Source organism: Vitis riparia, chromosome 10, assembly GCF_004353265.1.
Source record: "Vitis riparia cultivar Riparia Gloire de Montpellier isolate 1030 chromosome 10, EGFV_Vit.rip_1.0, whole genome shotgun sequence".
In the NCBI taxonomy this organism is placed as follows: domain Eukaryota; kingdom Viridiplantae; phylum Streptophyta; class Magnoliopsida; order Vitales; family Vitaceae; genus Vitis; species Vitis riparia.
In genome coordinates, this window is record NC_048440.1 from 427,929 (window position 1) to 444,229 (window position 16,301).

A 16,301-nucleotide genomic window follows, 5' to 3' on the forward strand; every position below is an offset into this window, starting at 1 on the left:
AGTTGCATATTTTGACTTAGAGTTGCAACAAATGGATGTGAAAACGACATTTCTCAATGGAAATATAGAGGAAGAGGTTTACATGAAACAACTAGAAGGATTTTCCTCTAATGGTGGTGAGCATCTGGTATGCAAGCTTAAGAAATCCATTTATGTTTCCTTGTTCTATATGTGGATGACATTTTACTTGCAACCAATGATAAGGGTTTGCTACATGAGGTGAAACAATTTCTCTTTGAAAACTTTGACATGAAGGATATGGGTGATGTGACTTATGTCATTGGCATTAAGATACATAGAGACAAATTTCCAGGCCTTTTGGGTTTGTCTCAAGAGACCTATATCAACAAAGTTTTAGAGAGATTTTCGATAAAGGATTGTTCACCTAGTATAGCTCCCATTGTGCAAGGCGATAGGTTCAATTTGGACCAGTGCCCGAAGAATGATCTTGAGATGGAACAAATGAAGAACATTCCTTATGTTTTTGCTGTTGGAAGCTTGATGTATGCTCAGGTCTACACAAGACCTGACATTGCATTTGCTATTAGGATGTTAGGAAGATATTAGAGTAATCCAGGTATAGACCACTAGAAAGTTGCAAAGAAAGAGATGAGGTATCTTCAAAGGACCAAAGACTATATGTTTATGTATAGACAAACTGATAATTTGGAAGTGATTAGCTCCTCTGATTTGGACTACGCTGGTTGCATTGATTCGCAAAAATCAACTTTAGGATATGTCTTTATGCTAGCCGGTGGAGCTGTTTCTTGGAGAAACACAAAACAAACTTTGATTGCAACTTCCACTATGAAGGTTGAGTTCATGTGTTGTTTTGAGGCTACCTCGCATGATGTATGGTTAAAAGGTTTCATTTATGGGCTTAGAGTTGTGGATTCAATTTCTAGGCCATTGAAAATATATTATGATAATTCAACTGCAGTTTTTATGGCTAAGAACAACAAAAGTAGTAGTCGAAACAAACACATCGATATCAAGTATTTAGCCATAAGAGAACGTGTTAAAGAGAAAACAATGGTTATTGAACAGGTTGACATTGAATTGATGATTGTTGATCCTTTGACTAAAGGCATGCCACTGTTAAAATTTAAGAATCATGTAGATAGATTGGGACTTGGTTCCTTTGTGTGATTTTCGTTGTAAGAACAAATGTTATTTTCAATGAAACTCTATTTGTGATGTTTTCTCATATTTGATTTTCTTTGTGTACACTTTTATTCAATTATTGAGAAATATCATTAATGTTTAGACCTAGAATAAATATAGGGTGTATTCATTAAGTTATATGGGCTAGTGTTTGAGAGACATGATGCATTGTGATACATGGAAGATAATCCTTGATTTTAAAGGACCTATCTCCATGATTCATGTGTTTTGTTTCTTGCTATGGTGAATGATGGAATATATGGACCAAGTGGGAGAATGTTGGGATTTTGTTTCTCCTGGATCTTCGGTAACAAACCAAAGACGTGATTCGGAATGTGGTTCACATTCATTCCATCAATTTAGGAACGAGGATTAACGTTTAGAAACCACGTTTGCATCACTAGCCCATGTTCTGTGCACGCTCGAAGCAGACTCGGTGATGTAGAGAGTCTTTAAAAAGGGGCAGAGCACTAAAGGGTAGGGTTCCCTAAGCCTTCAATCTCTTTTAGTCTTAAAAAACACCATCTAAGTGGAGGTTGAGAAAGGTTTAGAAGCACCTGAAACCTAAAAAATTGAATACACTGTTTTAACCTGTAATAATGGCAATGACGAGAAGTATATTTTCAATATGTTTTCTATTACGCTTATGATCTAATGATAATATCCATAAATGACTTGTCTTTGGTAATAGATGAACATTACCATATGTAAATTCAGGTGCATGGTACACATCGGTACTCCAATGCATTTCTCCCTCTGAGTCAGAATAAATATGTTTTCGAACCCTTTCCTTAAAATTTAAAGTGTATGTTCCTGCACGAATCTCAGCAATCACTTGTTCTGATTCTACATATTGATCATTTTGAACTAGAAGAAAACTTTTTGGGGGAATATTCACGTTATGTATAATTCCTTCACTCTCAATAGTTACATACAAGTCTATATAACATAGAAAAGCAGGATGTCCATGACGTGTACGTGTGGGATGAACCCAATCTTCATTGAATTTTATTTTTCCATTAGAAGGGGCTCGTACATGCTCTGCAGTACCCCCAGTGAATACTCCGCCGGTATGAAAAGTTCTTAATGTTAGTTGAGTACCCGGTTCTCCAATAGATTGCCCCGCAATAATACCTACAGCTTCTCCCAATTCGACCAGGTCGCCATGAGTAGGACTCCGACCATAACATAGTCGACAGATCCAAGATGTGCTCTTACAAGTAAAGGGGGTTCGAATCGATATTGTCTATTTAAGGATTGTTATGAGCATGTTTAGATTATTTATGTCCATCACAAAGCCCATCTTTGAATACTTACCATAGTTGAGGTTTCAAGCCTGAACTTTAAAGAGATGCAGAAATCTCAATTGGCTTTTTCATCTCATCAAAGAAATTGTTGAGGATTGAGGATTGAAAATTAGGGAGGAGAGAGAAATAGTGAAGAGAGAAGAAGAAGAAAAACAAAGGAAGATGAGGGTTGGTTAGGGTTTTAAAAAAAGAATTGACCCTATGCCCTCAGTCACGTGAAGAGCACATACCTTTCTGTCCAAAAAAATAACGTAATCTTTCAAAAAATGCACATTACATGCAATTATAAAGGATGAGAGGTATATTGGGCAATGTGCAAAATACACTATAGGTTGGGGGTAAAATATTATAAACCCTAAATTTTATGTATTGAATACAATTTGATTTGAAATTTATTTGCTTAATAAAAATTTTAGAGAAGTTCAAGAAAAAAAAAAATAGAAAAGTGAGTGTAATTTAAAGAAATATCATATTTTAATATTTTTGGTATCGGTATTGGATCGTGGAGAGAGATAGAGAATCATATCATGTTCAATTTTATTTGTTTTTTATTTTTTTATTTTTTATGTTTTCCTTTTGTTTTTCAAAACTTATCAAAAACAACTTCTACTTATTCTCTAACAATAGTCTTCTATTTTACTTTGTTTTTAAAAATTATTTTCAGAAACCAATTGTCAAACAGTATTAAGAAATTTTTAAAAAGTGTTTTTTCTTTTTAAAACTGAAAACTGTTTTGAAATCACACAACCAAACAAACTTTAACGATAAGGAAGATCATGGAAATCAAACCAGTTTTTTGATGACTTTCTTATCAATGTTGGAGTTTGAACTGATTCCAACTATTCCACCTAATAGCAAACAATAGATTTGGTTAAACTCCACAAAATCTAGATAAATGAAAGACAAAACATCCATAATAGAATTAAGGTCAATAGAATATGATGAAATTAGGAAAAAAAAAAAAAGGTATTAGAGAAGAATATCATGGTAAAGAATTGTTACCCCATGGGTGGAGTGATGCCTAGATCATTAGCCAATAGATTTCTTCTTGTCTCATCAAATTCCTTCCTTTATGAGGAATGAGGAGAACCCACCCCTCACAGCCACTGCTATTGGCAATATTGACACTAACAATCCAAGAACTATGAAACCAACGCCAACCCCTTTCTCCCTTTTTGCAGATGATCACAACTTGCACCCTCTTCACTTCACTCCCTACTATGCTCTTCCACTCCACTATGACTTTAGCTTTATACCCATAAATAATGGAGTCATTTAGTTGACTATGGCCCAGTCTCCACCTTTTTCCAATATCTCAAAACAAATCATTCTAAATTTTGTTATTTAATAATGACGAGGATTTGAAGCTATTCTGATAACCCCAATCATGGAATTAATATTGAAAAGGAAATCACGTGTTCTCACCGTTATTGACAATGTTTTCAGAACCGGACCGGACATTGAATTGGAAAAGTTACCGGTTCACAGTTTACTCGTTGGACCGATGGTCGAACCGGTGACGTCATAAATATATAATTTATATATTATTTAAAAATTAAATTTTTATTTAAAAAATCATAAAATTAGTTTCAAATTAGAAATTTGAATTAAAATAAGAATTTTAAAATTTGAAATTTTAAATCAAAAACTTATTTTATAATCATAAATTTATTTTAAAATTACAATATTTATTATTTTCATTCATTTAAATTAAAATCACAAGTTTTAAAAATCATGAAGTAAAAAAATAATAAATATAAAATAAAATAAATAATAACGTTGGAGTAAAAAAATTTAAAAATAAAAATAAAAATTGGAAAGGGCGGCCAAAAAGGTAGGAAAATGTCAAAAAGGAAAATAAAAAATGTCAAAATTTTGGGAGGCCAAAAAGGAAGGGTTTTGGGGCTACCGAAAAATGTCAAAAATCTAGGTGGGAACACCGAAAAGGAAAGGGAAAAAATCTGGGTAGGAAAGGGAGAGGGGAGGTAGAAGGAAGGGTTTTAGCACCGAAGTGTGAGGAAGAAGGAAGGGTTTTGGGGGGCATCGGAAAATGGAAAAAACCTAGGTAGGGACGTCGAGGCTAGGAATAAGGAAGGGTTGCGGGGCACCGGAAGCGGAAAGGGAAAAAATCTGGATGGGGAAGAGTGAGGAAGAAGGAAGGGTGGGTTTTGGCACCAAAAACGGGAAAAAATCTCGGTCGGGGCATTGCGAGGGGTTGAGAATAAGGATGGTTGTAGGACGGCGACGGCGCTGAGGCGAGCTGATGAAGAGTTGGATGGGGGAGGAAAACTGTTCGGTTCATCCGAAACCGGCCAGGTCATCCGGTTCATCGGTCCAACCACGGTTCCAGTGATCCGACGCAAGTTTAAAGCCTCACCGGCTCAAATGGTTGAACCGGACTGGATTGGTGACCGATTGACGGTCAAACCTGTCAGACCGGCCGATCCAGTCTGGTTTTTAAAACCATGGTTACTGATAAAGAAGGTTAGGAGTAGAGGATCTACCAATTTTGACTCTCAAGTTTTATGAGGTTGATATTTAATACTGCGTGTTTGCTCTCTTTTTATACTTTATCTTTTTTTAAAAAAATGCATGTAAAAAGGAAAAATAAATAATGGATAGACCGCAATACCCATAATTTATTTTATATATATATATCCTTTCGCTTTTACAAGTTCAATATTTTTAATATTTATTATTTAATTTTATTTATAAATCATTTTATAATATAATAAACATGTAAACTTTATTTGCATCTATCCTATTTACACACTCACATTTACCCAAAAATTCAAAACTTATTAATACATTAACGTTACCATTTAAAAAAAAATATATCAAAAACTCGCCTCATTATTCTCACCTTAAACTCATCTTCTTCTTTCTTTTTCTCACTCTATTTATTCCTAGCCACAAATTTGAACTATAAATCATCTTACTTAAAGTTTAGAAGTGAGAAAAACAATTAGAAAGAATGTAGATATGATTTAGAGATGAGAAATGGTGAAAAATTGCAATTTCAATTGAGGGGGAAAAAAAATTAGAACCATAGAGTCCATTGGAAAGTCAGATATAGCTGAGCTATTCAACCCTATAGCATTGGACATTTTAGTTATGTTCAGCCCTCTAATGTTGGACATTTCGACTATACCCGACCTTAATAATGTCTAAAAAGTATATGATTGGACACCTCTAAGAGTATTTGGAAATATATAATCGAATACCCTTAAGGGTGTCCAAGGTATAAGGTCGGACAACTATAAAATGTTTAGCCCTAGAAATTCAAATGATATTGGTGATTCCTTCTCCTCTTAATCCAAAAAATAGGATAAAAATTGTATAAAAACAATACTTATGGACTTGCAATATTATTAGATATGATTATTTGACTATCTATTGGTGAGAAACATAACTCTCTTATTAAATTTGGTTAGAGTTATTATTGAGAGATTAGAAAAAGAATGAAATAAAGAAAATGAAATTTTCTACTGAAGAGTACTCTGGGAATTTCACCAAGGGGCATTTATGTCTTAAAAAAATTCATTAAGAGGGTGGATGCAAAGAGAGTTTAGGTGGATGTGTATATAAACTCCCATAAAATAATCCCCAAACTTACCTGTACCTATGTTTTTATTTGAAAAGTAACTTATTTTTTACATAAATATTTTTTATCATTTCAAATATTTACATATAGGTTTTTTTTTTTTATTTTAAAAATGTTATTTTTATAAGAAAAGTTTATTTTTAAGTGAGAGCATTTTTATCAAAACTAGGACAAAAAAATGATAAAAGGTTAATTTTTCAAAATTGGGTTCATGACCCTTTTAATCAAATTGTCTTATTTCAAACATATAATTAAATCAAATCAAATCAAATCAAATAAAAAATTTATTATCATATAAAATATTAGTCATTCTTGTCACGTGACCAAGAATGACATATTTTGTATGGAACAAATTACATTAGTCTTTTGAGGCCACTTCAAAGTCGGTGGTTCGAAGAAGACGCACATAGTACAAAAATCTTATTATTTATATTTTAGTAATAGTTTTATTATTTTGTATCTTTATCTTTCTTTTTTATACCATAATTTTTTTTTGTATATCTTTATTCATCGATATAACAATATGAATTTTGAATCCGATGAATTATATTGACCATTTGATACCTTTAAATTTTCTATTGGAAAATTTTGCAGCATTTCCGGGTCATTGTTTGGCCGAGACCAAGAGGAAAGCGTGGAAAAAAAAATAATAAATTAATATCTTGTTGGATAATTATTTTTAAAAATTATTTTATAATATTTTATAAAATAAAAATTGATTAGTTTTTAATATTTTAAAAATAATTTTTATGTTTAATATTTTATTTTTAATTATTTCACACTATATGATTATTTTTTAAAACAGTTATAAGAAATCAGATAAAAATAATTAAAAATATATTATGTAAAAATATTATATTTTTTATTATTAAAAATATAAAATATAAAATATAAAAAATTAACTTTTTGGTTGCCAAATTTATTTTCTTGTTCTTGAAAACCGTTCCAACAAGCCGTAAAAGACATTATGGGTCATGTATTTCCAAAAGAGAGACGATTGATGTGGTTCTCAGTCCTTTTCAACTGTGGAAGTTTTTCTTCTCAGATACAAAGGTGCTCCACCCAAATATGATGATGATAAAAAACAAAAAAGTTATAGAAGTCGCTTTTGGCATCTAGGATAAAAATAGACATAAAGTTTACGATAATATGTTAAAAGGAGAAAAGAAATATCAAATTATAAGTCTAATCTTTCTTCTTTTTTTTTTTAATAAAAAAATATTTATTTTGGACAAGAGTTTCCTCATTTTTTCTTATAGAAATAATTTTTTTTTTTAATGTATATGTAAATAATACAAATTTTAAAGGGTATATATATATATATATATATATAAGAGACTTATTCTTCAGGTTAAAAAATAAAAGAAATTAGTTTTATAAATTTAGGATATTTTTATCTCTTTTAATCAATTAGTCTTAAAATTTATCCTTTTTTTTCTTTTTTTAAGAAAATCGTTTTAAATTGGAAGAAGATATGGGGGATTACTTCCCTATTTTCTATTTTATTTAAGGTGAAATCTAGGGATGCCCAAAATCTAGGATGCACCCAATCCAATTAAGCCCACATTATGTTTGAGCGAGTTTTGACAAATATTTTTAATATTCAAATTAAGGTTGTGTTAAGTTTTCTCAACCCCAACTTAAGGTTGAGTTCAAGTTAAGGTTTGAAGAACTCAAACAATTGTATTTAATATTTTTATAATATTTATGGTATTTATTATCTTGTAGGATAATATATATTTTTTTAGATTTTAAAGAATAAAGTTAAATTATAATTATATCATAATTTTTTTTCATTTTGTTAGAAAAATATATAAGTTTGTTTTATTTTTTATTGTTATTTTAAAGTTTTGTCATATTTACCATTTTTGATATAAATATATAGAAAAATAAAGTTTTTTAAAAACCATTATGAATTGGATTTTGAATCATGTAACTCAATCAACTTGACTAACTCGAATTTAATTTGATCTACCCAAGTTTAACTTGATCAACCCAAGTTTAATTTGATTAACCTGAGTTTAACTTGATTAACCTGAATTTAACTTGATCAATCTAAGTTTTGTCCTATTTACTATTTTTGATATAAATATATAGAAAAATAAAGTTTTTTAAAAAGAGTTAGGATTGCTCTTGGACTGCTTTAATAGGATAAATAATTATTATTTTTTTAATTCATAAAATTTTGAAATGATGTATTTAAAAAATGGCTTAAAATATTTTATAAATTATCATAAAATTTTCAAATAGACATGAGATTAAGATAATCATGATTTTACATATTTTAAAAACTACTTAATTGAAAAGAACAATGGAAAAGGGGATGCCTAAAAATAAGCGATAGAGCTGGGGATAAGGAACTGGCTGCTGCTGCTGCTTATTGTTTTGTGGCTGGGGATGCCTAAAACTACCAATGCTGATTAAAAAAACAATTAATCAAATGGCAGTATTGTTTTGTGGCTGTACGTCCAATTTTTTATGAACCAACCAAACACTGAAATTTGAAGTTTTTTATGCAGCCCTACAGATGTAGGTGTCTACATGCAAGGTAGTAACAAGAGACATGGCAAACCAGGGATGGTACCGTTTACTTTTTGTTCCTTTCAATTGACCACTTTGTCTTAACTGATAGAGATGCTCTTCAATGGTTCCCTCTGCTGTAACTGCCCACAGAATAAACCTCATCCGTCTTTTTCTACTTTGTTTTTCTCACCAAACTGGTAAACAGAGAACATTTCACTCTTACCAATTTAAAAGGTCAATAAAAGGATGACAGTGCCAAAGAATGAATTGTTTCATAACTCAAAAGAAAATATTGTCTTAGCTGACAAGTGCAATGACTACCAGACACAAGCATGTGTTCTAAGAAGAGGTTTGTACTTCACCCCATTTTATTGGAAAGAATTAACATCAGCAGCATGTCCAATAGACAGTTCATCAGTGGTTTTAACTAACTGGAAATTCAAATAAAAGGAAAAAGGGTCCGATGGTATCATAATGTGTTGTACCAAAAATAGGTCATTTTGAAACTTAAGAAATAGGCTTTAATATGTACATCTTGCACGCATGAGAATCCATGGTGGCGGTCAGACTTCCCACAAATCGTTTCTCCAATGTCTTGTGCTGCATTACACAACAATATATTAGAAGCTAATCCATAAAATGGTTAAAAAGACAAGTTGAAAATAACGTAAAACGCACATAAAAGTCATCAAGGCAGACATGAGATAAAAGATGTACATAGAAATTGTAACAAAAAGAGTACCTCCCAAAGATCTCTGGCTTCGACAACAGTTCCGGCGGGAAGTCCAATATCATCCCAGTTGGCCGTTACGGAATAACGCCAAGGACCCCGATTGACCAGGAGTAAAGCTACCCTATAGTCTGAAAGGGGCCCTGCCCAAATCTGTTAAAAGGAAATACAAATGTTACTTTTCTGGAACACTTTCAAGGCAGAGTACGACACTGAATGAGAAGTTTATTCGGCAATTTTACCTCCTGATCACCTTCACTCCTAACCTTTTTAGCTTGAACACCTAGAGGATCTGTAGATCACCAGAAAGTTAAATTTAGAGAAAGATTACAATAAATGGATCATGTATGAAAAAGATACGAACCTATTAGAAAATTAGTAGATACAATTACCTTGGTTAACAGCAATGACCTCCTTATTGCCAATGATATCTAGTGTTTCTTTTGTTGTGTTTCTCACGTCACAACCAATGAGTAAGGGAGCCTGCAATGTTACCTCAGTTGGTTAGCAAGCAGACTCTGGGAAAGAAGGCATCCATGTGCAAAAGAAGGAAATTTCAGGACCCCACCTTGGAAATAGCCCATATGCTGAAGTGGACTATGTATTCATCTTTAGTCATTCCCCCATTTCCTACCTCAAGCATGTCAGGATCTATTTTCACACACACACAAAAAAAAGGGTGTTTCAAAGAAAATCACAAATCTATCTGTCTGCATGAAATTACTAGTTTCAGAAATATATTGTGATTAGAGGTGAATAATGCTAACCATTCCAACCACCAGGTCTTGCATACTGAGCATAAACATCATTCATATCAGCTCTAGACATCATGCTGCATAAGAGAAACAATTGAAATGAACCAGCTCTACTGTTGCCTTCAATAATCATATATAAACTTTACAAGAGCACAAGATTTCTACCTGTCCCATGTATCTGCAATGTCATTAGTAGTTCTCCAGCTATTTCCTACCTTAGAACCCCATAGAGCTGGATGCATATCTCCCCTAACAAACGAAAGAAAAAATACATCAAACCAACCAAAAGTGGGAAAATATTTACTGGAAAAAAAAAAACATAGGTGGAGAAAAATAAGATTACCATTCACATAGTGAGAAGAAGATTGGGCGTCCTGCCTTCATCAAAGCACGGGTCATTACAGGGTACCTACATAAAAAGGAAAATAGTAGAGTTCAAACCAAAAAATCAGAATGCTCAAGCACAGAGAGAATGAGGCACAAGTCAGTAGTGCAATTGTAAGAAATAATTATATACCGATCAGTAGGCCTAGAACCATCATTGTTGCAATTATCATACTTCAAATAATCAATACCCTGCAAATAAAGAGCATAACTTCATGATTTTGTTATATAATGGCCAAAACCAATGTTCATCAATTGTAATTATTCTATTTTCTTCGTGTTCTCTTAAAAATTTTATGTAAATGACTTAAGTATGATACATAAACAGATCACTAGTAGTCATACCCATGAAGCAAAGGTCTTGGCATCTTTTTCCTCATGACCCAGTGAACCAGGCATGGTTTTGCTACAAGTAAAATACCTGCAAAACAGAGGAGGATGCATACATTTGTCTAAGTTGTTATAATCATGGAGATTTATCTTCTTTAGCCAAAGTCTTTTTTACTAGAAAAGCATACAGAAGGAATACAAATTACGAAAGCATCATCCAAGCCAATTATAACAAAAAATTTGTTAGCAGATTGGGATCCCAGAAACCACTGCTGCACATAGGCCCATTAGAAAGATAATGGGGCACTAAATGAATTTATTGCATGATTTTGTTTCTCCTACCACATTCAGACATTTGGGCACCTATTAAATCATAAAAGACAGATGGAAAAATGATAAGGAAAGGGAGAAAAGGGAAGGAAAGAAAAATTTTCTGATCCTTTTCTTACTACTTTCAGAGATTCAAACAAAGCATTACGGAAATATGAGACAAAAGAGAAATTTTTCAAAGTGGAAACCACAGAGAAGAAACCGAAAAGGGCATTGAATAGAAAGTCATGTTACCCTGCATCAGAGTAGATTCCTAGCTTAAGACCTTTGCTGTGCACGTAGTCCGCAAGAGCTTTAATGCCCGATGGGAATGTGGATTTCTTAGCAACCAGAGTACCCTGAAATCGAAATGTTTTTTAAGTGCACATACTGAATGAATATGCAGTGACACTCCTCTTAGTTTCTTCAAACCAAAAGTTGGAATATCAATGAATACCAACGAAATAGAAAAAATAAAGAATTAAAACCAACCTTTTCATCACGGTTTATCTCAGCCCAGCAATCATCTAATCAGCAAGAAATTGAAATTTGTGGTTGGTTATTATGTGGAAAACTCCCAATAAACAATATATACAGAGTTGTTTGATTTCAACATACCTATGTTAACATACTCATATCCAAGTTTAACAAGACCAGTTGCAACCAGAGCATCAGCTGTCGAACCCAAAAAATCCATAGCCCATTAACACAAATCACATACTGTCTATACTAAATGGATCAAGCAAACTAATATGCTTAAATCAAATAAATCAGCATTAAAAATCACTCACTCAAAATCTACTTCTATGACACTAAGAAAAACAAAAACAAAATGGAAAATAAGGGTAAGGACAATCATGGAAATCAGACCAGTTTCTTTGATGGTTTTCTCATCAATCTTGCAGTTGAAGTGATTCCAACTATTCCACCTAATGCCAAACAATAGATTTGGTTAAACCCCACAAAATCTAGATAAATGGAAGACAGAAAAAACATCCATAATCGAATTAAGGTCAGTACAATCTGATGAAATTAGGAAAAGAAACAGGCTTTAGAGAAGGATATCATGGTAAAGCAGTGTTACCCCATGGGTGGAGTGATGCCCAGATCATTAGCCAGCAGATTTCTTCTTGTCTCATCAAATTCCTTCCTTCCTGAGGAAAACCCACCCCTCACAGCCACTGCTATTGGCACTATCGTCAGTAACAATCCAAGAGCTATGAAACTAACACCAACCCTTTTCTCCATTTTTGCAGATGATCACAACCCACACCCACTTCACTTCACTCCCTACGCTCTCGCACCCACCTATGAGTCTATGACTACTCTAGCTTTATATCCATAAATAATGGAGTGATTGTGTTGACTACGATCCAGTCTCCACCCTTTTCCAAATTCTCTCACATGGATAAAACAACCTATCCATCTACCAATGTTTTTTTTTACGGCAAATAACATTGGAAATACGTTTTCGTTTTCAAAAATTAAATACCCTTATCTCCAATATGATCTGGCCACGTCACGTCTATCATAGAGTAGGAGTAAAGAAGCCATTCTCAAACAAATCGTTCTTAATTTTGCTATTTAATGATGATGAGGATTTGAAGGGATTTTGATAACCCCCATCATGGGATTAATATTAAAAAGGAAATCACGTTTTCTGCCACCTATCAGCTTCTCTCCTTTACCAATAAATAAGGTAAGGAAGGAAATCACGTCTCCTTTACCAATAGAGAAGGTAAGGAGGAGAGGTGCTACCAATTTGGACTCTTGCGGTTGATGTCTAATGCATCCGGTTTTTTTTATATCTTTATCTCTTTTATTTATTTATTTTTTATATCATCATTTTTTTTTTTTAATAAGGATTTAGATTTTGAATTCGATGAATATTTTAGCCACTCAATCCCCTTTAAATTTTTTCGATTGGAAAATTTTGTAGTGATTTGATTGATCCGGGTCAGACTTTGGTTTAGACCCAGAGAGTAGGTGGTGGAGAAAAAAACAAACAAAAAAAAAAAAAATGTAAAAGATACCATGGATCATGTATATCCAAAAAGAAAGATGATAGATGTGGTCCTCAGTCCTTTTCAACGCTGGAACTTGTTCCTCTCACATACAAATATGCTCCGCCAAATAATCATCAATAATGACAAAAATGTGCAAGAGATGGGGACACATGGGTAATTTTCTTTTTCTTTTTTATTTTTATTAGGTAATATTAATATTTAAAAAATAAAGTTGGCAGTTTTTTAAAGTAATATTAATATTATAAAAGTTTAATCCAACATGAAAAAATTTCTTATATAAATGAAAATATAATTTTTACAAAATGCAATATTTTAAAAAAATTATATTAAATATTTTTTAATTATAATATCTTTGAAAAAATAGCTAAATAAAAATAAATTATTTTATTAAAATTAAAATTAGCCTTTTGGTTTCTAAAGGCCGATCCAAATAGAGCATCCTATGATCCTTAGGACATGTTTGATATGTCTTAATGAATTTCAATTTAATGTTTGGATAACTTAAACAATGATGATAATGCAATTAAAAGTGATTTAAATAAAAATAAAATTCAATTATAAGTAGAATTTCAATTTATCCCCACTAAGAAGCATCTTGATTCCCTTAGGTATGTTATTTTTAAAAATAATTTTCAAAAATTTTAAAACTAAAGACTTTTTTTAGATAAATTGTTTTTAAAAATAATTTTTTATTTTGATTTTGTAAAAAATAAAAATTATAAATTCAATTATATAATGTAAACTAAATTTATTTCATGTTTATTAAGAATAAAAATAATTTTTAATTACAAATAAATTTAAAATATATAGTTTTTAATAAAATATGAATACTAATAATATAATAAAAGTATAAATTGTATTTCTTTATAAATATTATAAAAATTATAATATTAACATTAATTGATTTATTTTGTTTAAAATAAATAATAATAATTCAAAATTAATAATTTCTAATACCATTTATATGCTTTTATAAATATTATAATAATATGATATTAACATCTTATAAAAACATAATTAATTTATTTTGTTAAAAATAAAGAATAATTATTCATTGCTAATACTATTCTATTTTAAATATATATAAAAACAAGTAAAATTTAAAATTTTAAAGTATAAATGAGTCAAAATTTTATTATATGCATATATTTATTACTTAATTATGAAAATGACATTCTAAATTATTTTATTTAATATGTAATCAATTAGTTAGGTTTTTGAATTTCAAATTATTCTTAAAAATTACAAGATTTATTATATTTAATTAATGCTATATATATATATATATATATATATATATATATATATATATATATATTATAGTTATTATGTATGTTTTTTGAGTTTTAAATTATTTTTTAAAATTACTAAACTTATTAATAAATTTAATACAAAGTCTTAGTTGATTTGAAATTTATTTTTTCTAATAAAAAAAATCGAAAGAATAATTTTATATTTTCCTTTGCTTTTAAAAATTGTTTCTAAAGAGTACCAATCAAATGGTAGTATAAATTTTTTAAAAACAATTTTGTTTTTAAGTCACATGTCCAAATAAGTTTTTATTATTTAGCCAAAAAATAAAAATAAATAAAGTATTTTTTTAAATGAAAAAAAATTCAAATTATGTAAAATGTGAGGATTTTTTAAAATAAAAATAAAATAAAATTATTTTAAACTATATCTACCGATATTTTTTACAATTTATTTCTTTATTTTTATTTTTATTTTTATTTTTACTTAACATTGAAATTAAAACAAATTATCATTCCAACACTACATTTCGGTATCCATCCAAATACAAGAATTAGAATTATCAAATGCATTCATATTCAAAAGGGTATAGAAATGAAAACAAAATATTCATTTGCATTCCTCATTCTCATATACCAAACATGCTCTTATTTAATTTATTATATAAGCAAGGAAAAGACTTGATATAACAAAAAAATATTTAAATGTTTATATATTTTAAAATTCTTAATTTATTCTAGAAAAAAATAATACAAAAATAGGTTTGAAAAATGTATGAAAGAAAAGTTTATAAAATAAAAACTTAGTGATAGCTTAGATAACTTTTTATTTTTTAAAAAATAGAAAATAGTAAAAAGTAATATAGATTGCATCTCATTGATCTATTTTTTATTTTTCCAATTTTAGTTAAGATGTATTCCTATTTTTCTAACTCTTATATAAAAACTATTGACTTATTTTACATCCTTAAAAATGATTTGTTTTTTTTTTGCTATAAAATATAAGAATTTGTTGTATATAAAAAGCTATTCAATTCTTTTAGAACATTCTAGTTTCTAATTTTTAGTTTTTTTCTTCTTATGATTTTTGTATTTTACAACTTATTAATTATTTGTCCTATTTTGGATGATGTTGAACCAAACATGATGCTCCACCTATGAAACAAAGAGACACAATGGGAAAAGAAAAGGGTGGGGTTGTTTAGGTTGACCCTTCTTTAATAGTCAAGTTAATTGATGGTGAAAGGACAATAAATAGATAAAAGTTAGTCAATGGTGAAAGGGTAACAAACAGATCAAAAAAAAGAAAAAGAAAAAGTGATTCACACGACAGTTTTTTTTATATATATATTTTATGGTACCTTGCGTTGAGTGGAATTCCTTTTCTATAATTGTTCTTTGTTTTGGGGTTAAGGATGCATTAGTTACTTGGTGTCTTTAATGACATCATTATGTTTATCTTTAATGCTTTGATTGTTTTTATGATGACTGTGGTAAAGTTTTTAAGGTACGAACATTTCATGTTTAAATACAAGGTTAGACCGTTACATTGATGTGTTTTGAACATCCCTTAGGGATGGTCACTTCCCCACTCGATGCATTGATGTAATGATAGTAGTTGTTTAGTTACATTTAATGCTCTATAGGAAGGTGGGTCCCTTGATAGCCTCGTGGCTGCTATTGATTGGTCCCATGTACCTATTAAGGTGAAATGTGGTAGCAGATTCTTAAGTCTTACATTTCCCCTTATCCTTTTCCCTCTCTCCAACAATTTTCTAGGTTATTTTAGTGAAATGAGTGGAAAAATAAATGTAGTAGTGTTTTTTTTAGGTAGTTGGTATTTTCATCGCTCAAAGGAATCTTGGTAAGTCAACCTCCATTTGGCTTCTTATGAAAAGAGTTTTTTTTTTTTTTTCCT

The 16,301-nt window shown here is 30.4% G+C and overlaps 1 protein-coding gene across 1 annotated transcript; it reads right to left on the reverse strand.

Moving 5' to 3' along the window:
- Nucleotides 1-8,847: 8,847 nt before the first annotated feature.
- Nucleotides 8,848-12,443, reverse strand: LOC117922849 (alpha-galactosidase 1). Its single transcript, XM_034841036.1, has 15 exons — nucleotides 12,191-12,443; nucleotides 11,977-12,035; nucleotides 11,725-11,781; nucleotides 11,599-11,633; nucleotides 11,362-11,465; nucleotides 10,813-10,888; nucleotides 10,601-10,659; nucleotides 10,427-10,492; nucleotides 10,249-10,332; nucleotides 10,096-10,160; nucleotides 9,897-9,979; nucleotides 9,721-9,811; nucleotides 9,571-9,620; nucleotides 9,341-9,481; nucleotides 8,848-9,198 (listed from the first exon to the last, which is right to left on the reverse strand). Exons 1-15 carry the CDS (start codon nucleotides 12,352-12,354, stop codon nucleotides 9,106-9,108), a joined length of 1,227 nt encoding a protein of 408 aa, XP_034696927.1. The 5' UTR covers nucleotides 12,355-12,443; the 3' UTR covers nucleotides 8,848-9,105.
- Nucleotides 12,444-16,301: the final 3,858 nt, after the last annotated feature.